We start from the raw sequence: 21,253 nt of genomic DNA on the forward strand, positions 1-21,253 counted from the left end.
ACCCTGGGAACGAGGTTGGGGAAGGGAGAGAACCAAAAGGTATTAATTATAATCAGAATCTCTTTTTTTTGATCAACGCATCATTATAAAGCCAGATACGCGCGCGCAATGAGTCTGGCAGGCGCAAAAACTCAAGAGAGGCCAGAGTTGTGAGATTGAAAAAAGATCAGGATGATATTCCAGACACCATACCGTTTGACATCAGTCTCTTTGTTACTTGTCGCCCTTTCGTCAATTGCCCGAATGGACAGATCTCTTTTAGATAACCGTACACCTATTCCAAAGCATCATTTCAATGAATAGTGCAATAAGGCTAGCGTCTTTAACATGTATTGAGAGTAAATTTGCTATTTATCGGATAAATGGCAAATTTACTTCAAATATAAAATATTGTTCTTAGGCCATCGTAGCTTGATTAAGAATATAACACAAACAGAGAAAAAAAATCAAAAGCTTGTGACCAACGTAATAAAGATTCCACTTTGTTTCAGTTCTATAGGGACAAAGGAGGCTGACGACTTATCATTGCCTAGAAGGTTACCGCCTTACCCCTCATGAATGGGCACCCTTTGGTATTTTTCCCAGTTTTCTCTCCCTTAGCGTGGGGGAGAGGGCCGCTGATAGAGCAAAAGGTCTTTCCCAAAAACACAGCAACATGAAGCTTGTGGTCAGAGTTATTATAACATCAACCAAGAAATCAAAACGTTCGTAATACTTCTTTATTTGTACAGTGTCTTACATCAGAAATTGTACAGGTTAGAAACCTGAAAATGGAACGCTGTGAATTTAAAATCTCTATTGAGCTCCTATGGACGTCCCCACATTCTTTTATAACTTAAATGCAAATTAAAAATTTTCAATTCACAGTAAAATTCAAATTGTCAATACCACTCACTCATTCTTTAAACTAATATTTTATCTGATTCTACACATATTGCTAGTCCCTGTCAATTTAATCAATACACGTATCGTTGCCAAAGAGACAGCAGTGCTTTCTCAGCTCATTAGTTTAAAGTATAACTCGTAACTTTGGTGACTAAGTTTATTCCATCTAATATACCTCAGTCCTAGTTTTTATTGCTTTTTTTCAGCAAACGACTCCGCTCTCGATGTTTTGATATAAATAAAATGAAAAACCTTACTGATAAACAGAGTCAATAAGTCAGACTTCATTTGATCCAGCATTCAACAAACCCACAAGTTTAATGCGTAGGACTGGGAAGGAGGGTAGAGACCACTATCACCAAAATCAAACGACGAACCGTTTACTTGTATGTTGAACCCGTGATCAACATGACAGCAATTATTTCCTCCTCCACCAATCATTATCATTGCCAAATAATCAGTGTTATTCCAGACATTGTAACACAAGAAGCCGATGTTGTTGGCGCTTTGGATCTCCCCACTGCACCCAGCCTGCTGAAACCCTTCTATGGACTTGTACTCACCACCATATTCTACCGCGCAGCTTCCCTGGCACTCTCCAGGGACATAACCGTAGCCATAACTTTCGACTGTAGATCGGAATGTTCGTCCGCCCAAACAATCGCCTGTGGTCTGTAACAAAGGAGTATGACTGGAGTCATTGCTGAGAGTGACTTTTAACTCTCTCCCGCTGACCAACCAAAAGGCAGGCGAGATCATGTCAGCGTTCATTAACGGGTTAGTTGTTCCCATGGCAACTTCCGTAGTCCACCACAAGCTATTATATACCCAATGTTCACTATCAGCGTTTGACAAACGGGCGATTCGAGTCCAGCCTTTACCGTCATTAGTCAAGTGGCAGTAAACCTGGCAAATGAAGAGGGATTTGAGTTTATTTACTTGTAATTATTTCTTTATTTATGTGGTGGTGTAAGTAGAGTGATATTAAACACCGTATATCGTGCAATCTTTGTTTAAAGTACTTGCCTCATTAGTATAAGCGCTTCGAGCTCTGATCGAGCTGCAAAACTCTCAACTCTGGATTATTGAAAAGCCGTGGCACGATGAACTATCCCTAGAAATTTGACGTGAGTCTAAAAACTCGAACAAGGAATGTAAGCGCTCACTGATTAGGGCATTTTTCACCTAGAAATTTCGAATTTTTTGAAAGCCAATATCTCCTTACATATGACACTGAGAGAGTTTAAAGTGTCACTAATTACCAGCTTTTCAAATGCTTGCAGTCAATTTGTATAGAATCTGTACAGAACTGTGTGTCAATAATGAAAAATGTTGCCCGGGTAGCGGAAGCCCTGAGGACAGAAAAAATAATTGGTGTTTTTTTCCGTCTTCGGCGCTTGGCTCTTCTCCTGAACATTACGGTGGAATAAAAGTCCTGTGAACCTCAATAATTTTCATATGACTTATTAATTAGTATGATTGGTGCGTGATTATCAATTGATTATATAACAATCAAATGAATGCGCGCGCTCTGACTGGTCAATCAGCTATGGTTTATTGTGCCAGTAAACTCATGGAAATTTCGCGTGTCTTCTGAATTATTATATAAAAGCAATAGACCACAAGTTTCTATGGTTTAGAGGCAAAAGAAGAATTCGTAAATCAATCGCCTGCGGCTTGTGATTTACGAATTCTTCTAGTGTTCTTCCAACATCCCGCGTGGTTTATAAAGCTATAAACCATAAAAAGTTGTGGTCTATTGCTTAATTATCATTTTGTAGTTACCACGTCAGTCTTGTGATTCTAGTGCCCGACTGCCCACACAGAGAGTCTTGTGACTTAAGTTGTTTATCTTAGTTTATCGAGAGAGCTTAAAAGCTCCGAATAACATCTCATCGATGGTCCTGTTTGGGTTCATCTACTGAGCTTGGTTTGAGTTCCCCACGAAAGATCTTGTTTGGGTTTCTCAGTCGTTCTCTGAACTTAAGCTTCTATTTGTTGCTTCAAGAACTTTGTGAAAGTCGCGTGAAAATGTTTGGATTAACTTAACCCTGAACATGTTTGATCCTCCAAGGACAGCTCAGTTTGCCGATAGGGTATTTTTAAAAGAACGTGTTCATTGCCTAAGTTAATTGAATGAAGATTGTGCTGCACAGAAGTTAAAAAGTCTAGATGCCCGGTACCTCCATTTCGACGGCAGCAACCCAACAAAAGTCATCAATGGTCAGACGCAAAGGCTGTATTAGCAAAGCATAAGAATGGGGCATAGATGATAGGTCACATGTTGAGAAAATCACCGGGGAACAACAGAAAATCATGTCAGAAGGACGAGTAGCAAAAGCCTGCATACCTAGCTAACGTAGAGAAAGGAACTTTGAGAGTAAAAAGCTCCTAGCAAAAATACACCCACATACAACTGATCGATGTTGTGATAGTGTCTTCATCTTACTTACCTTGAATGTTTCGCTTCCAATTCTTAGCAGATATTCTCCATCCGCTAATCTTTGGTTTTCCATCTTCTGGGCCTCGTTGCACGAAGGAGGGTCTGAGAAAAGAGACTCAAAAATTAAGGTAATAACGAGTAGGTTTCTTAGTGTTCACAGCTTAATCCATTTTGGTGATGAAACGAACAATACTGATGGGGGAGAATGTGAAAACTAACACTGGTAATTATAATTTCGAATTAACGAAAAAAAAATAAAGGGATCCTTGTTGATTTGACCCCTCCTCCCTTCTCCTCCTCTTCAATGTTGGGTTTCCCTTCCGAAAAGAACTTCTTCGAATTCACATCACGTGCTACAACATTAGTCTGATGTTGTTTGGAAAGGAGGGTGGAGTGAAGGGGGATACTTGCTTGAAAGTAGTCATGATGTTTGCTCTTGTAATACGAACTTTTTCTAGAATGAAACGCAATCAACGTCCCTATCCTATTTTAGCGAAGCTAAAGAAGACCAAACCAGCGTGAAACGAGACGCCTATGTATACATGCATGCTAGCTCGTTTCTATTTGCAGTGAATGCCTTTCTCTTACCAATTTTAATTTCGCATTTTTCTCCAGTCCAAGGAATCGGGCACGAACATGTAAATGTTTCCTTCACTTCGTCCATCTCACAAGAGCCACCATTGAGACAGCCTGTCATGAGGCATCCCTGAAATGAATAAATAAGAATGGGAAAACTCGAAACTATAAAGATAGCCATATTGTTTTCAATATTTCCGTCATAAAGTTCCATGGTTTAGCTAGACTGTATATTGTGCCATACGAGGTAAGAAAGCCTCCAAAAGGTTGACGAAAGGAACACGCACACGATGAAAAAAAAAACAAACTAAATGTGTTCTGTCGTGATCCCAAGGAAAACTAAACGTTCGTGAGGATGCGAGACTTAAACGCGGTATATAAACTGCGGTGTTTTACATAGATTTATCTTCGGACGTCTTCGCAAAATGTTCGGAACGTTCGTGTGGCTTTTGGACAACTTTTAGATATCTTCGAAAATCTTCGGAAAGTGCTCGAAAATCTTTAGAAAATCGCCAAAAACGTCGTTATTTGTATTTTTATTTGTAATAAACAAAATAATGCATGGCTGTTTGTAGATATGGAATTTCTCATCTCGTCAGGTCAAGTTAACGTCTCTGTCGTTCGCTGCCTTGTGCACGGCGCGCGTGTGAGAGAGATATCGAGTTGAACACTAAAAGAGAGGCGCGCCAATATGAGTATTATTCTCTATATATCATTCATACGGTTTGGTAACTGTTCTCCTATTGACATAACAACATTTTATGTTCTTAATTTGAAAAGCAGCTTATTTGAATATCAGATGGTATACATGTTTTAGGACCTTTTGAGCTGAATCTCGAGAATCCTAACTCGAGTTGGTGTTTTTCACAATTCCGCGAAAATTTTAGTGCACTGATTATATAATCACAAAATTGCAAAAATCTCTTGTTTATAGTTATCGGGATGATAATTTATACCCTTTGCTTTAATGACTAGTAAAAATAACAGTTGCTAAATGCTAACTAGCTATCAACCCAACTATTTAATAAGGCTTTTCGTTCATCGCACTCGATACACACACAGAAACCCCAACTTGAGCAAAGCATCTTGGATGATGGGAAGCTTTAAACATACCTCATAATACTCATACACGATTCTATGCACCTGGATCAGAAGTATCTAGCTGAACATCAACTATTAGAAACATTGTATTACCTTAAGGAGCTTAGAGAAAATAACTCCTTGTTCATTATGAAAGTTGACATTTCCATCGATAGCTTCGTGATTGTTAAGCTCACACGTTCCTTTGCCATTCTTGGATACTGTCTTGAAATTAGTGGAAGTACACCAACTGTTTCTTAAGCACGTATTGCTGCACGACAACAAACATGGAGACTCAAACCGTTTGACAACGTGGCCTATTAGTCGCCTGTTTTCTCGCGTGGTAAAGTATGCCGAACGAGAATTCGTTGAATCCTTTTCGGCAGCTAAAATAATGACAGTTGCTATTTCTTGAAACAAAATAAACGTCAGCACCTTTCTGGCGTCCATCACAAAACAGAACTCTACATGGAATGGGGTGTGTATTTAACCAAATACATAGCTACTTTGGAGATTTCAAGGTGGGGCATTTCGATCGAGGTGATGAAATAACACTGTGTGATTGGTTGATTTCTGTCCGAGTAATATTCAGAGCTGGTCGATCGGCAGTTTGCTTGACATTAGTTTATGCTTCGCACAGTGTTTAGCTAAAACGTACCTCAAAATGTAAACGTTGCCAACAACGTTTTGCATTTGAAAGCAGCTGTGTGCGCGACTCAACCGTGTGCGATTATATTTGATTTTGCTCTGTGAACACCCAGAAAATCGTTACGTGATGGTAACATTTAGCTCCAAAAAATATTTTCTCGCCTTATTACGCACAAATTTGAATGACTATGGTCAATTAAAGCAAACCTGCCGTTATCTGATATGGACAAATACAGATTATGTCGATCAGAAAGCCCTTGTCAGGATAGACCTGGGATAAATAAACAGTCACTATGGTCGGAGGGTAATCCCAAGATACTGTTTAATATTTTTAAGGTACATTTCTTCAGGCCATATCTAAAGCAGTCCTTAGTTTTGCGATAATCTTGTTTAATAAAGCAGGTGTTTACAGCTGTTTGAACCAAATTTTAAAGTTCACAATTTTTTTTTTTTTTTGCAGATGATTAAATAAATGAACGTGCATACAACCCTTTGGTCTCAGTTAATATATAACAACACTTCCGATTATTTACAGCCAGATGTGGACAGCATACACTAATGAAACTACTACTGGGCTATATATATATTTATATACTGATTTAATGATTTGCTTATTCAGGCCTAAAATGTCCAATCCTGGCAAGTTGCCGCTTAGTGCTTGTATAGCTAAGTACATGACCACTATAAGTAAGATTTACATTTACATTTCTGGTTAATTCACACTTTTTTCGTATATTCCAATGTATGACATGTATATGGACGCTGCAATCCATATTTAATCTAGAGAATGGTAGTTGGTCACAAGATGCTTTTTCATTATTTTCACAATACAAAAAGTCCATATGCTGCGTCAGATAATCGCTGTATTAACATATGATTGAAAAGGACAAATGGGAAGAAATTAAAATTAACTAACATAACGATAACATAACATAATAACTTTTCCTGACCATCGGTGAATGTTTACATAATTTAGCTCACAAAATAAAGTGAGTAAAATTTTAGTAAGGTTGGTGTCCGTCAGTATCCTACGTTGAAACAGCTCGTGGCTTGCTGGAATATATAGCCGGTAACCATTACCAGTTTAAAACCATTTAATTAACGGTGGCATTACCTACGATATGATGACGCGGATACTCAACTCAGCATTTAAGGGAAAACGTTTCTAAGATTACTTCTTATTTGCCGAGTCTAGATAACCGCTTCCCTTAAAACCCAAACCTTTAATTATAAGGAAAATGTTCAAACAGAATCTTCAAGAGAACGAGCACATGATGACAACTCAGGTGACTGTAGCGTACAAAGCAACAAATGTCTTTGTGACCTAATGAAAAAAAAAAGTTAACATCGGTGGAAAATATCGTTTCCTCACATGTGATCATGGCCAAAGAGAATGCGGACAGTAAGAATATTCAAATGGCCTTAGTCACGGGTAGCCGTCACCATGTGTATATAAAAAAACTTTATTGTACATGTTGTTTAGGTACATCATGTGCTTTGTTACTTCGAGTTTACTTTACATATATATATATATATATATATATATATATATATATATATATATATATATATATATATATATATATATATAGGAGATACGCATGGACGAGAGCCATACTGTAGAACAAAGTTCATGTTGCTGGACTCATAATTCGTTAATTGTCCATTATTTTTCCAGTGTCTTTAAGTGACTTGCATCAGAAACTGCACCTGCTACAAATTTGAAAATGGAACGGTGGGGATTAAAAATCTCTTCTTAGTTCCTGTGGAGGTCCCCAATTACAAAATCTACAAACAGATTTAGTTTAAATGAATTTACTGTAAAGGAAAAATGATAAATACCCGTATTCGTATAAGTTGATATATTCTTTTCTCGCAGAGTGTCAACTAATATTACATTTGATCTTTCACGCATTAGGCTTAAGCGTTATTCGGAAATGCGAGTCCCTGATAATTTAATTAATACATGTATTTAGGATACTGTCAAGCAACGATGATCTTTGGCCAGCCTCGAATACATTTCGCACAGCTCTCCTGTTGAAGATTTCTGTCTCAGTCCTAAATTTTTTAGTTCTTCAGCAAACGACGTTTTGATTTAATAAAAAAAAATGTAAAATGTAAATGTAATTTGTTTACCCACGGAGCACCAAGGAGTTCACAGAACTCGTTCAGAAATGTCCGTGCATTCAAGGATCGAATTGGAATTTGAGAAATGTTTGTTTTTGAGGAGAGGGGAAAACCGGAGTACCCGGTGAAAAACCTCTCGGAGCAGAGAAGAGAACCAACAACAAACTCAACCCACATATGACGCCGGGTCCGTGAATTGAACCCGCGGGACACATTGGTGGGAGGCGAGCGCTCTCACCACTGCGCACACCACACCACAACTAAAAAACTTACAGCTAAACATTATCAATAAGTTAAAATTTATTTTTTTCTACAGGATTGATCATATTCAATAAACCCACAGGTTTAACGCATAGGACTGGGAAGACGGGTACAGATCAATATCACCAAAATCAAGTGACAAATAGCCTGCCCGTATGCTTAACCCGTGATCAACATGAGAGCAATTCTTTCCTCCTCCACCAATCATTATCATTGACAAATAATCATCTTCCCAGTAACTGTAACACAAGAAGCCGATGTTGTTGGCGCTTTGGATCTCTCCACTGCACTCAGTCTGCTGAAACCCTTCTATGGACTTGTACTGACCGCCATATTCTACCGTGCAGTTTCCCAGGCACTTTTCTTGGACATAACCCTTGCCATAACTTTCGACTTTAGATCGGAATGTTCGTCCGCCCAAACAGTCACCTGTGGTCTGTAACAAAGGAGTATGACTGGAGTCATTGTTGAGCGTGACTTTTAACTCACTCCCGCTTACCAACCAAAAGGCGGGCGAGATCATGTCAGCGTTCGTATCCGGATTAGTTGTTCCCATGGCAACTTGCGTAGTCCGCCAGAAGCTAGACTGCCTCCAATTCTTCATATCAGCGTTTGAGAAACGGGCGATTAGAGTCCAGCCTTTGCCCTCATTTGTCATGTGGCAGTATACCTGGGGAAGGAAAGTGACTTAAGTTCAATCAAACGCCTCTCTAGTATGGAGTGGTGTAAATAGTGCCGCACACTGTGGGATCTTTGTTTAAAATACTTGGCCCATAACTATTAGCTTTACAAAGAATGTAGGGGCTCATAGCGCATTTTTTACTCAGAAATTGTAAAATTTTTGAAAGCCGACATCTCCTGAACACTGAAAGAGCAGTGCGTGTGTTCAGTTCAGAAAGAAAAATTTAGGCAATTAGAGGCAAACAAAGAACCATGAATCAAACATTTTATTCCATGTTTCTCCTTACATGTCTTTAGTGGCACGACTTCGGGCAACGACTTTAAGAAACTTATCGTAATAATATATGTTGTATTTGAGGAGCAACCAAACGTTAAAGAGTCCGTCAAAGCGAACACAGTAGACAGTATTGTACAATAGATCGTTTTCACGTGACGTCATATCATTGCCGGTCACCATATTGTTGCGTAGCACTTTTGATTGCATAATATTCGCTATAACTATGATTCCAATTAAGAAAAATGAATTCAAAGGAAAGGGAACCAAGTTGCCAGAATAATTGCAGTGTCGACTATTCTTTTCCGATTTCTGAATATGCCAAGTAGCTGGATTTGCCAGTATGAGATCGATATTTGCACAAAATATCAACGGTAGGAACTGATCCAGTGTTAGTACAAGGAAATGAATTTAAGCCGGACTGTTTGCCTCCTGTTGAATCTACAGATATTTTGTGTTATCTTATCTTGGAGACAGGTTTCTAGTACACTCGGCAACAGTTTAAAGCTTTTCGAAAGCGTAGAAGCATAGACCCAAATGGTCTCTGGTTTTATCGCAAGCGTACAAGGCCACATCATCGCAAACAAGTTCGCTTTTTTTGGCGAAGGATAGACATTCCCAACATTTGAACGACTCTCTCATTTCTTGTTGGGTTATCACGGAAAGAGAAGGAACGATTTTGTCTGCTCACTGGTTAGGCTGCAAAGCTGGTCTGGCAGAATCCTGATCGCAGTTAGCAAGCTTCCTATTTTATCTAGAATCATAAGAAGCATGAACAAAGATAAATGGCTGACTTTCCTGCACGCAAGTGAAGTGCTCGTGCTTCTACCCACATACGTCAAACATGTAGATATTAAAAGGTTCGAAAAATAACCCCACGCGAAGTACGCTACTGGTTTGTGTACAATCGAGGTACACTAATGCGGCAGCGTGTGGAGGCGCGGTGGCATCATGGTTAGTGCGCTCCTTTTTCTCTCTGTGTATCTCCAATCTCTTACATAAAATACAATAGTGGCAAGAAACGTAATAGTAGAGTGAAAACAAAAGCAAAAAACTCTACCCTCCACGGCCCCACACATTGTCAGCCGTACAAGTCCCCAGTCCCAAGTTATTTTTGAAGGAGAGGCTACCCTTGTTACTAACATGTCGTGTGGCTTCAGAACGATAAATGCACCAATTGAGATTAGGAATATATACACGCGAAATATAGCTGAAGTCAGTGAGTGTGTGAAGTGCTAGAGGTATGAAAATCCAAAGAAACTATTAGAGTTCAAAACTGTAATTACTGTATTACAACAGACGGGAGTTTGAGCTCTTTAGCTATTCTGCACATTCACAAGTACAAGGACATTGATGATGTTATAACAGAGTTTGCCCGCATGAAGGGTAGAAGTCTTGCCCTTTGCTTGTAAACTCTGTTTATACTTTTGTTTGACCCCCTGTTTTTGTTGTAGCTTGCTGAGAACCCTAAAGATGGGTAAAATAAAAAAAAAAACTAACTACTGCACTTTCCCTCGCACTTATTTATTGAAATGTCTCTCGGAAATTGCAGGAAATGGCATTTCAGAGTCCCCAGATTTCAAAATTTTGTGGGGAAGTATGCTCCTAGACCACATTAGTTTGGAGCGCCTTGGGCGCTCAAAATTTTATTATTGTGCGTACACCTTCAAAATCTCACGCGACGCCCCTGTCTCACAGTGCCTTTCTCCACCCAGGCGTATAAAGGGGTATCGGAGAATTTAATGCTGGGGATAATCCTTCGATAGACTAGCATCCCATCCAGGGGGAGTAGAAATACTCCTAGTCGCTTCATGCTACGGAAACCGGGATACGCTCGGCCTGACGGGCCACTTGGCTCGTATGTACACTTCACTTACCTAGAATATGGCGGCCTAGCAACGGTAGTCAAGGAATTGGTCGCGTGAGTGAAAACGATCTATAAGGCACTTTATTTGCTTAAATAGAAGTGACATGATTAGCCGGGTGATTACAAGAACATAACAGATAATCAATATTGCGTTGTTACACTGTCCGGTGCACCTTATTTACAGCTGTTGGAGACACGTGACGAGAATCCGAAATGTCAGCTGATACTCTCATCAATAGAGCCAAATTTTCCTAGACAAAGTTGCACAAAATCTATACTCAAAAAAATAAAGGCATTCTGCTTTTTATGTACTAATTCAATTCACTGTACTTGAAATAGGAGCTTTTATTCGAGCCCAGTGGCTTATCGCCAGACTAGACAAGGTCTTCAACTTCAACATTTGAAAAAACATGAAGCGATCCGGAGTCCAACGGGTTATGATTGCTGCTTCCCATGGTGAATAAAAGTCAATTACAGGTTGTCATATCAAGACGTGCGAATGGAGCATGTGCAATGGGGATGATAGGTCACGTATTGGAACCAACCCAAGGCAACAAGTTAAAAACTGCACTCACTTACGCCGACCAGAATGCATTACAAAGAGAGTTCCCGATAGGTTTGGCGGGATGCGGGATTTGGGTTTTTTTCGCCGTGATATTGGGGATTTGAGCTGAAAACAGGGGCGGGAAGCGGGAATTACAATTAAGAGCGGGAACGGGATTGCGTGTTTTTATGGGTTTGGGATGCGGGATTTGCAAGGGGAACAGAGCGGGATACGAGATTTCAATTCTTACGTGACTTCATAAATTGTTATTGACCAGCGCAAAAATCACAAGCTGGCAGAAACGAACCGTGTAGTTGTGTCAGGTTTCGAGTAATGAATAGCAACCGCTCTGTACCCTGACAGGTTCTGTCAAACGTATCGTCCATTTCCGAAATTTTCGATGCTTGCTTCTGTAACCTTGACCTCCCGATCCTTTCTAGTGTTTCTAGTCTTTCGGCCTTTTCAAAAGCGCTTGGCTTGTTTTGGCCAGGATGGCCACATCGGATGGCGGTGATAGTGATTTACCGAACGAAGTATGCGACATTACGAATTGCGTCACCATATATTGGACCTTATTACGAAAAGGATGTGCGAGCAGGAATGCTTTCATTCGGAAAGAAAAGTTCAGAGCCCAGATTTCAAGTAAAGTGAAGACGCTGAAAGCTTTGAAAGAAACTGTCAAGTGTGTTTACGGGCCATCTCTTGAATATGGGAATGAACAATCTTTTTCTTTCACTGATACGTGGACAAAAGGAAACAAAACAGTAAACCGTTTAAAGAAAGAAACGTTATAATCATTTGTGCTTACTTATCTGCTACCCATTGAATTCTTTTGTGATCTTTTTTTTTTTTGGCGTCAATAATTAAATTAATTATTAATTTAAAAAAATTAACAATTAACGCTGAAGCGTCCTTGAAAAGTAGGCGGGATCGGGATTTCCAGGCTAAAAAGGGCGGGATGGTGGGATTAACAGGAAAAAATGGGCGGGAAAGCGGGATCTGAGAACCCTATTGTGGACCCTCTACAAAAGGCAGTTCAAAAGAGAGAACGGTATACAAAATCAAGGCAGAAGGACGAGTAGCGAAAGCCTGTATACCTGACTCAAGTAGAGAGAGGAACTGTGAGAGTAAAGAGCTTCTAACAAAAACATAACGCACCGTGCCCCACACAACTAAGAATTGCTGAAATTCATGTTTTAATATTTCATATTTAAAAATATATACACCTGATGTTGGTGCTAGTTTTTTGTTAATCTTACTTACTTTGAGTGTTTCGTTTCCAATTCTTAGCGGGTATTCTCCATCCACCAACTTCTGGTTTGCCATTTTCTTGAACTCGTTACACGAACGAGGATCTGAAAAAAAACGTTTTAAGATGATGAAGGCGAGCTTATTTTGTTGTCCGGGTTTCTTAGTGTTCGCAGTTTGATGCATTTGGTGATAAGACGAACAATACTGATAGACAAACGTCAAAACTTGATACTGATAGTTACAGCATCCAATAGCAGGTCCGTGCACATCGGCTATTCTAGCTGCCTTATGGTTTAACTTCGGTATCATGTTCTGTGTGTATGTGTTTGCGTATATGACTTTGTGTATATTTTCAATTTCAAATTTAAGAAAACAGTTTTGGGACTCTGGTAAATGCCAACCGTCCTCATCTTCAATGTTAGGTTTGCCTTTAGAAAATAACTTCTACAAAACACATCACATTCTACAACGTTACCCTAACAATGACTGCTGACTGTTCTAGAATATAAGACAATGAAAACGTTCCTAGCAGAACTGGAGAACAGGATTACTCTGGTGTAACTCTTTTTTAATTAAATTAATATCCGTAGGTACCTTTGTGTGCCTTAGTGTCAGCAATTTGGATTGCACATTTTTCTCCAGTCCAAGGAATCGGGCACGAACATGTAAATGTTTGCTTCACTTCGTCCATCTCACAAGAGCCACCATTGAGACAGCCGGTTAGGAGGCATCCCTGAAATGAACAGAAATAAACGAAACTATAAAGCAAGCTACATAGATTTAAATATTTTTGATAATGACTTCAACGGTGGCGCTCATATTTTATCACGTGGTCAGTGACCACTGGGAATATAAGATTAAGTTACACAAAAACATGACAAAACACACACAAAAACACTAAAACACGAGGGCTAGGTCTTCCCTTAACGTTTTAAATGTTTAAATTGTGAAGTACGGCGTTTGAACCGGGTATTAGACATCAGTTGGCGCTAACCAGACAGCAGGTCATTAGAATTATTTAGTTAAATTGATGCAAAAACAGAATTGAAGTGTGCATCCCACTGAAATATATGAAACGTGCTTGATTATTTATGGAATAATGAAGTCAAAACTTAAAATAGGAACTGTCCAACTTTGCTATTTAGTTTACCAAGATAGAGCTCGTATTTTACCACATGCAGTCAGTGACCACTGGGAATATAGGATTAGATTACACAAAAATTGAAACACAAGAACCAGGTCCTCCCTGAATATTTAAACACCTTTTAGCAATTGGCAAGTACAGTAGTTTTGTATTATGATCTCAAAGTTTCGTTTTATCCAAGTATATGTACAGCTGTTTTTTGTTTTATGCAAAATATTTTTAAAATTTAACTTCACCACAATCGATACACATGCAGAAACCCCAATTTGGGCAAAACATTTCGGATGATAGAAAGCTTTACTCATGCCACAGATTTACACACGTTTCTTTCTGGATCAGATGTAGATGGATAAACGCAACTAGTAAAAGTAATCCATTACCTTAAGAAGCTTAGAGAAAGTAACTCCTTGTTCATCACGAAAGTTGGCATTTTAAATAAAATATTTCTAATAAAATAATACATGGTTGCTTGTAGATATGGAATTTCTCTTCTCGTCAGGTCAAGTTTACATCTCTGTCGTTCGCTGCGCTGTGCACAGCGTGAGAGAGATATCGAGTTGAACACTAAGAGAAGCGCGCCAATAAGAGTATTATTCTCTCTCTATATATATATCATTCATACGGTTTGGTACCTGTTCTCCTATTGAGATAATGACATTTTATGTTCTTAATTTAAAAAGCAGCTTATTTGAATATCAGAATGTATACATGTTTCAGGACATTTTGACTTGAATTTCGAAAATCCTTTCTCGAGTTGGTGTTTTCGTTCACCGCACTCGATACACAGAAGCTTTAAGCATACCTCATAATACTCATACTCGATTCTATGCACCTGGATCAGAAGTATCTAGCTGAACATCAACTATTAGAAACATTGTATTACCTTAAGGAGCTTAGAGAAAATAACTCCTTGTTCATCATGAAAGTGGGCATTTCCATCGATAGCTTTGTGCTTGTTAAGCTCACACGTTCCTTTGCCATTCTTGGATACTGTCTTGAAATTAGTGGAAGTACACCAACTGTTCCACAAACACGAGTTCTCACACGACAACAAACTTGGAGATTCAAACCGTTTGACAACGTGACCTTTTAGTCGCTTATTTCCTCGTGTCGTGAAGTATGCCGCACGAGAATTCGTGATGTTCTTTTCGGCAGCAAATATAACGACAGTCGCTATTCCTTGCAACAAAATAATCAAGAATACCTTTTTGACGTCCATTACTTAACAGAGCTTTGTATGGAATGCAGGGTGTGCATGTAACCAAATACATAGCTACTTTGGAGTTTTCAAGGTGGGGCATTTTGATCAAGCTGACGAAATAAGACGGTGTGATTGGTTGATCTCTGTCGAAGTAATATCCAGAACTGGTCGATCAGTCGTTCGCTTGACATAAATTTAATTATGCCTCACTCAGTGTTTAGCTAAGACATGCCTCAAAATGTAAACTTTGCTACCTGAGGTTTACATTTGACAATTAGCTGAGTGCGACTCAACCGTGTACGAAAAATGTTATTTTAATTTGTTCTCCAAAAAAAAAATCAAGGAATTTCTGGTATAAATTTGCTTCAAATTGCATGGCTTTTGTCAATTAAAGCCAAAGCTGCCGTTATCTGATCTGGATAAATGCAGATTATGTCGATTACAAAGCGCATGTCAGAATAGACGTGGGATAAATTAACAGTAACTATGGTCAGAGGGTAACCTCAAGAATCTGTTAAAGTTTTTTAACAGCAGCTTCCTTTAGGCCATTATCTAAAGCAGTCCTTATAGTGATCAGTATCTGAGGCACACAATCAGTTTCTCGAGTAAAACAAACACAGTGCTAGAGTAACATAATGTAAAAGTACCATAGAGCAAGAATTGTTCTTGTTTCAAAAAGCGGGTATTTTCATGTATTTCTAACAAATTTTAAAGCTCACAAGTGGTCTGCGCAAATAAATGGATTAATGAATAAGGCTTTTAGACAACTGAAGTAGAAAATTCTAGAATTTTTTTTCAGGTAGTGTCAAACTGTCATCTGGAGCTGCAGTAATTACGTGTTTTTTTTTTACCTCTCATATTGGATATAAATTGTATCGACATTTCTGGTTATTTCACACCTTTTTTTTTTTCTCTTATACTCCTTTTAATGTGAACGTTGCAATCCCTATGTATTTTAAAAGATGGTAGCTGATCAAAAGATTTTTTTTCTATAGCACTAAAACTAATCGTTTCATAGTCCGTGTGCTGTGTAAGATGGTGAGTACATTAACATATTTTTCAAAAGAACAAAAAGGAAGAAATTTCACTAACACAATGACAATAACTTTATCTTGATGTAGCCCAACTGCAACAACAAACTGCTCCCACTCGTTCTACTCCAAGTACAGGAATGAATATCACAGCAAGCTTTCAACTGATTACTCGTCGGTTGAGCGTTGTACTTGTCGAGTTTCACTTCGCTGAGATGACCGGAGATCGCCATTTGGCCAACGAGCGTTACTACACCCCATGTAAGTGTTGTTTAAGCATTTTTACAAAACTAAAGTTTCTCATCATAAACAGAGACAGCTCAGGTGGTATTTTCTGTCGTTTTACTTCTAAAGTATAATTTCTGTCTTCGTAACAAATATAATATATTTATCGAAGCATTCGCTAGGTTGAGAATTTGTTTATTTTGTTACGTGATTAAGCTTTACCGTTTTGTCGGAATTTAGAAAAAACTTGTTAGTTTAGTACTGTTTTAGCATTTCTATTGTTAGGTTGCTAACAATGGCCTCCAGGCAACTACGTTTACCGCAGTCAAATAGCTCGTTTCTTTTTCGTTTGCCTAAGTTACAGGGAACGTTTAATTTGGGTCAAGTTTGTCAAAATTACGAGGCAAAAATTTGAAATTCAGCTTAGCGTGCATCTGCTCTCTGACAAAGCATGCTGTTCGAGAACTAATCAAAGCCGGCGATCTACCGGATGCGTTTGACAGGAAACCAAGAAGAAGAATATCTATTTGCTCTGTTTTGTATCTTGTTTTCAAACTTGCTTCCTGAGGTTTTCGTATATGGCATAAAAATTGTCAATAACGCATGTCAATACAAATAAAAATTTTCATAAAACGCTTTAATTAAGTTTTCTAACTGTAAACTTTAAACCAAACTATACTGAGATAAACAAAGGCAATGTGACCTAGGGACACCTTGTGCTTTGCGAGATTAATCAGTGTGGCGGTGAAAATGGAGAACTTTACAAAACGTCGCTAAACTTGGCTACCCAAAGTGGCATTTGTGTGAAGTGAACATTCATATGGAGTAACTGTCAGCTGTGAAGTTGTTGGGCCAACTTTGAACCTACAACTCATGGCCCCTATCCCCCAAGCCAGCAGCAAACACAACAAAGGATTTTTCATGCAGATGCCTCAGTTTGATCATCACAAATTGTGAGTTCGAACGAATGCCTTGAGTCTTGGCACAGGTAAAATGTCATCATCACCAGAAACTCTGTATCTCTTTTGAGATTTCCAGCGCTACAATGGATATTCCATTGCTCGACGAAAGATAGCTCCGAATCGCCAACATCTCTGTCCAATTTGTACAATGCTTTTATCTTTTTGCTAAGCAATTTACGTTGTTCCTTAAGAACTTGACAGTTTTCTTTGACAGTCCTCTTCTTAATGGGTTTTTGTACCATTTCTCTGGATTTTCTCCAGACCTCGTCTCCGGCCTCAAACTCCGATCCACTTCCAAAAAGAGATTTTAAATAAGAGAGTAAAAATTCAGTCATTTCGAATTCAGGAGAGTTTTCATCGATTTCAGAACTCACGTCACTGTATGTGTCCATAATGACTGCCATGAACATGTTCAGCAAAAAAAATTGCATCGCTATAACAAATGAAGAGAAAAACACTGGTCCAAGCATAGGCTCGGCATGACTCAGATCCATAAAGTACGCCTTTCCCAGTGTCATGGCCAATGTAGTTTCAGACGTCGATATAAAATCCGCAAACCCCTCAACCTTGCTTCCAAAGACAACGTAGCCGAAGATATTGAAGGCCAAAACCGCCACCAAAGCTTCCATCCCCAACGGCAGCAGACCCTTGGAAGCTCGTGAAATTGTGTGCCCGAGTACTGCAATGTGTCGATTAAAACTCAAAAGTCGGAGAAACTTCAACGTGGCGATGAAAACAATGGAACTTATAACGTAAGTGCTAATTTCGTCCCATTTTATTGCGTAGTGAAAACTTATAAAAACGAATGGATTTTCTTGAACTTTGTTGATGGTCCACTTTGTGCTCATAAGTCGAATGAAGAACAATCCGACAGCAGAGAAACATAACACAATCTGAGCAACATCAACAACATTCCACGAATTTTTGAAGAACTCCTTTCGTTTCTTTAAAATCTTTTTGCAAGTAACATAGAAAACTATAGCAACTGTCACAACGGCGACAAACTCGCAAAATGCTACCAAGGCAGTCCAGGCACCGACATGCTGATAGAGACGGAACGTATCAACCTTAGCATACGTCGAAGCACCACCGATTCCTGTCAACTCCACTAGGTAGGTCACACTGCTGAAAAGATTGGTCGGGGCGTTAAACACTGTTAGCTCGACAAACACTCCACGAGTGAACTTATCAATCCAGTTATAAGTCTGTAAATCGCGTATCACTCCCTTGGCTTGTTCCATGTAATATCCCAAGTCAGCTGTGTATCCCCCTCCACTATAAACCGTCTTGCTTCCCCAATAAGGCAGTCCGTTCAGTGTTAAAGCTGTCTGGTATCGCCAGGGAATCGGACATGCAGAGAAGGTCAGATCAGCTGTCTTCACCCAACCAGGTAAAAAGAAGTCTTTTTCCTCGTCGACAATGGAATAAGAAACATCACAACTCGAGTTGAAGTACTTGGCATATTTTCCTTTGCAGACTCCTTTAGCTAAGAAAAATTATCAAATTATCAGAAAGTTTCCTTTCATAATTGTCCCAATAAACAGTACCTATGTAATCTATTTAGAAGTCTCGAGTTATTCAAGCCTTCTTCTAACCTCCCAGACTGAGGGGAATCGGCAAATTCAAATATATTAACCTAGATTTTATCCTATTTTCATTTCGCCGTTTCTATCACAATCTGAGAACCTGAAGGAGACTGTTCCTTCCTTGGCTTGTGATTATACCGAGGTCAATCATGAACCATTTGTAAAGTACTCAAGAGGACGGATAAGACAACGTTCGAAGTCATTTTCAATTTTTGCCGCCTTGTTACATTATAGTAATTGAGTTCTGCACAACTGCACGAGTGAGAAAAGCTTGGTTTAATCTAAGAGGAACTGTGTGGTATTTCAGTAAAGATAACTGAAACCATTTGCACTTTAACATCAACTAAGAAAAAAAGGAGTTCTTATACTGGACGGCGAAATTCTTCTTCAAATAAGGATGGTGATTTGTAAGCTTACCTTTTTTGGTCCGGAGTTGCCTAAGGCGAGGCATACCAACAATGTACAAATATTTGTCATCAGTAAAGCCGTCGAATATGTCTTCCTCGCCATTATACCACTTTTTATCAAAAACAAATGGCAACAAATCACTCTCCACGAAAAACCAAAGACTCTTGACATCATTTGTCTAGAGAACGAGCAAGTACACAACATTAGACTCTCTCCCTCTCAATTGAATACATCATTTCTCCTCCTTACTCCCTTTTGTGTGTTACTTAGTTCCATACACCAACCCAAAAAAGAACATACTTAGCTGTAAGGTTCCCCCTTGGTGAACAACAAAATAGGAACATGTAAGTTGCACCTTATGTTGTTAGTCTTTTGCAAGTTACCTGTACCCTCTATCATTCATAAACTTTCTGCAAAACTTAAGAAACGGTGACTATTGTTAGGGTAAAATGTAACCTTACCTGTCTGCTAAACACATTTCTCAGATGGCTGCTCTGTGTGAACGCATCAGGGTCTCGGGCAGTATAACTTATCACTAACAGGGATGACAGAAATAACAGGTGGAAGATGTTTTCTTTCAAGATGGTAAAGGCTTTCATTTCCAACAACTTATATTTTCTGGCCTTTTCAACTAAAGCCTCGTCTGGGGGTTCAAACATGCTACATGGTGTTTTGATCGCTTCTTCCGGGTCAAATTCCATTTGTCGTCCAGGCTCTTTGCTGCTTGTTTTTCTGTCCAAGGAAGTTGAGCTTTCTTTGAAGTCGCTAGGCAGTTTCTTTATAATTGAAGAGATGATTAAGGCAGCGAGGAAAATCTTTAAGGGCTGCGTAATAAATGCGTCCTGGAAAAAGGAGATAAGCATAGACGAGAGCCAATTGTTGGAAATCTCCCTTCCCCACGCCATGCTGTAGAACAAAGTAAATGTTGCTGAAGTCATAATCACTACAAAGCACAGAAAATATGCGATGTAGATACAGCAGTGCAGTAAGCGTGGGCCAGATGCTTTTCCATTTTTCTTGTCAGGGACGTCGCTCACTGACCAGTCGTCACTGGCGCCGACTGCGTTTCTACTGCGTGAGCATGGCCGTGAGTATTTTGAACTGACCGTTGGCTTTGGTTTCAGATTTCGAAATATTTGTAAGACGATGATGTTTAAAGGAAGAGCGATCAAACTGCTCTGTACCCCAATAATGACTTGCCGGAGGCTGAGCGTCAGGGGTCCGACAGAAACAGTTGAATTATCTGGCGTGTTGCCAATGTTGTAAAACATGGCGTTTGTTATCATGGCGCTAAATAGAATTGACATACAACATGTCAGTCTTTGAACACGTGTAAACGTACTCTTAGAGGGTTTTGCCACAACTGAGATCCACAGGTGCCCATCAAATATGTCTTTCGATGTCTTCGTTCGAAACAAAATTCCAAAACTCGTTAGTTCCTTTGAGTCGCTTACTTGTATTACCCGACTAACTGAGCCGTCTCCTTTCTCTAGGGCGAGCCAGCGGTCACATACAAAAATGTATTGTTCGCTAGCTTCAGTATTCCGAATGATGACGTAACTGAGATACCAAGATGAGTCAATGCCCGACAAGTCGTGCCATATCTTGAGGTACAGTAGTTTTCCCAGATTTTCTGGTAACAATAAGAGAAATTCGTTTGTAGATCCTCTTGTAAAAAGAACTTTCTTTTCATCTGTAAGAGCTATGGGACTGCTTTGTCCTTCTTCGCCAACCAACATTATAAACACGTTGGCTGTAGTACCAGAACCTCGCCACGGACCTGTTTGGATTATGAGCTCATAGCTGTTCCGGGCGATATCACCACTTGTAATTATTGTAGGGATGCCCTAAAATCAGGAAGCGACAATTTAAATCCTTCTGATCAGCAAGATGAAACTGTAAAGTGATGTCAAAACGGCTCACTATATTGAGATATAACATTGTAGAGATGGAAATTGCGAATTCGGCCAATTTTCAGCCGCAGGATTTAACTGAAACACCCGGAAACATTATACAAAATGACAAGATCTGCCTCTGCAGTTGGGTCGTGTTCTATAGC

At 39.3% G+C, this 21,253-nt stretch overlaps 3 protein-coding genes across 3 annotated transcripts in view; all 3 read right to left on the bottom strand.

The window, feature by feature from the left end:
• Positions 1-675: 675 nt before the first annotated feature.
• LOC149118110 (uncharacterized) lies at positions 676-5,434 on the bottom strand. The gene is made up of 4 exons (XM_089282328.1): positions 5,099-5,434; positions 3,917-4,034; positions 3,339-3,430; positions 676-1,791 (listed from the first exon to the last, which is right to left on the bottom strand). The coding sequence occupies exons 1-4, from the start codon at positions 5,432-5,434 to the stop codon at positions 1,186-1,188; spliced, it is 1,152 nt and encodes a 383-aa protein (XP_089138454.1). The 3' UTR covers positions 676-1,185.
• A 2,605-nt stretch (positions 5,435-8,039) lies between these two features.
• LOC110039795 (uncharacterized) lies at positions 8,040-15,359 on the bottom strand. The gene is made up of 4 exons (XM_020744940.2): positions 14,665-15,359; positions 13,232-13,370; positions 12,650-12,741; positions 8,040-8,690 (listed from the first exon to the last, which is right to left on the bottom strand). The coding sequence occupies exons 1-4, from the start codon at positions 14,998-15,000 to the stop codon at positions 8,088-8,090; spliced, it is 1,170 nt and encodes a 389-aa protein (XP_020600599.2). The 5' UTR covers positions 15,001-15,359; the 3' UTR covers positions 8,040-8,087.
• Positions 15,360-16,857: 1,498 nt separating this feature from the next.
• LOC110039776 (uncharacterized) overlaps positions 16,858-21,253 on the bottom strand; it is a 57,787-nt gene continuing 53,391 nt past the window's right edge. The window contains exons 51-53 of the mRNA XM_020744923.2: positions 19,656-21,041; positions 19,204-19,372; positions 16,858-18,686 (exon numbers count right to left, since the gene is read on the bottom strand). Of these exons, the coding sequence (XP_020600582.2) occupies positions 17,158-18,686; positions 19,204-19,372; positions 19,656-21,041 (3,084 nt within the window). The 3' untranslated portion in view covers positions 16,858-17,157. The remainder of the gene's footprint in view (positions 18,687-19,203; positions 19,373-19,655; positions 21,042-21,253) is intronic.

The sequence above is a fragment of the Orbicella faveolata genome, unplaced genomic scaffold (assembly GCF_042242905.1).
Source record: "Orbicella faveolata isolate gen_17 unplaced genomic scaffold, um_ofav_v1 contig_1, whole genome shotgun sequence".
Classification (NCBI taxonomy): Eukaryota; Metazoa; Cnidaria; class Anthozoa; order Scleractinia; family Merulinidae; genus Orbicella; species Orbicella faveolata.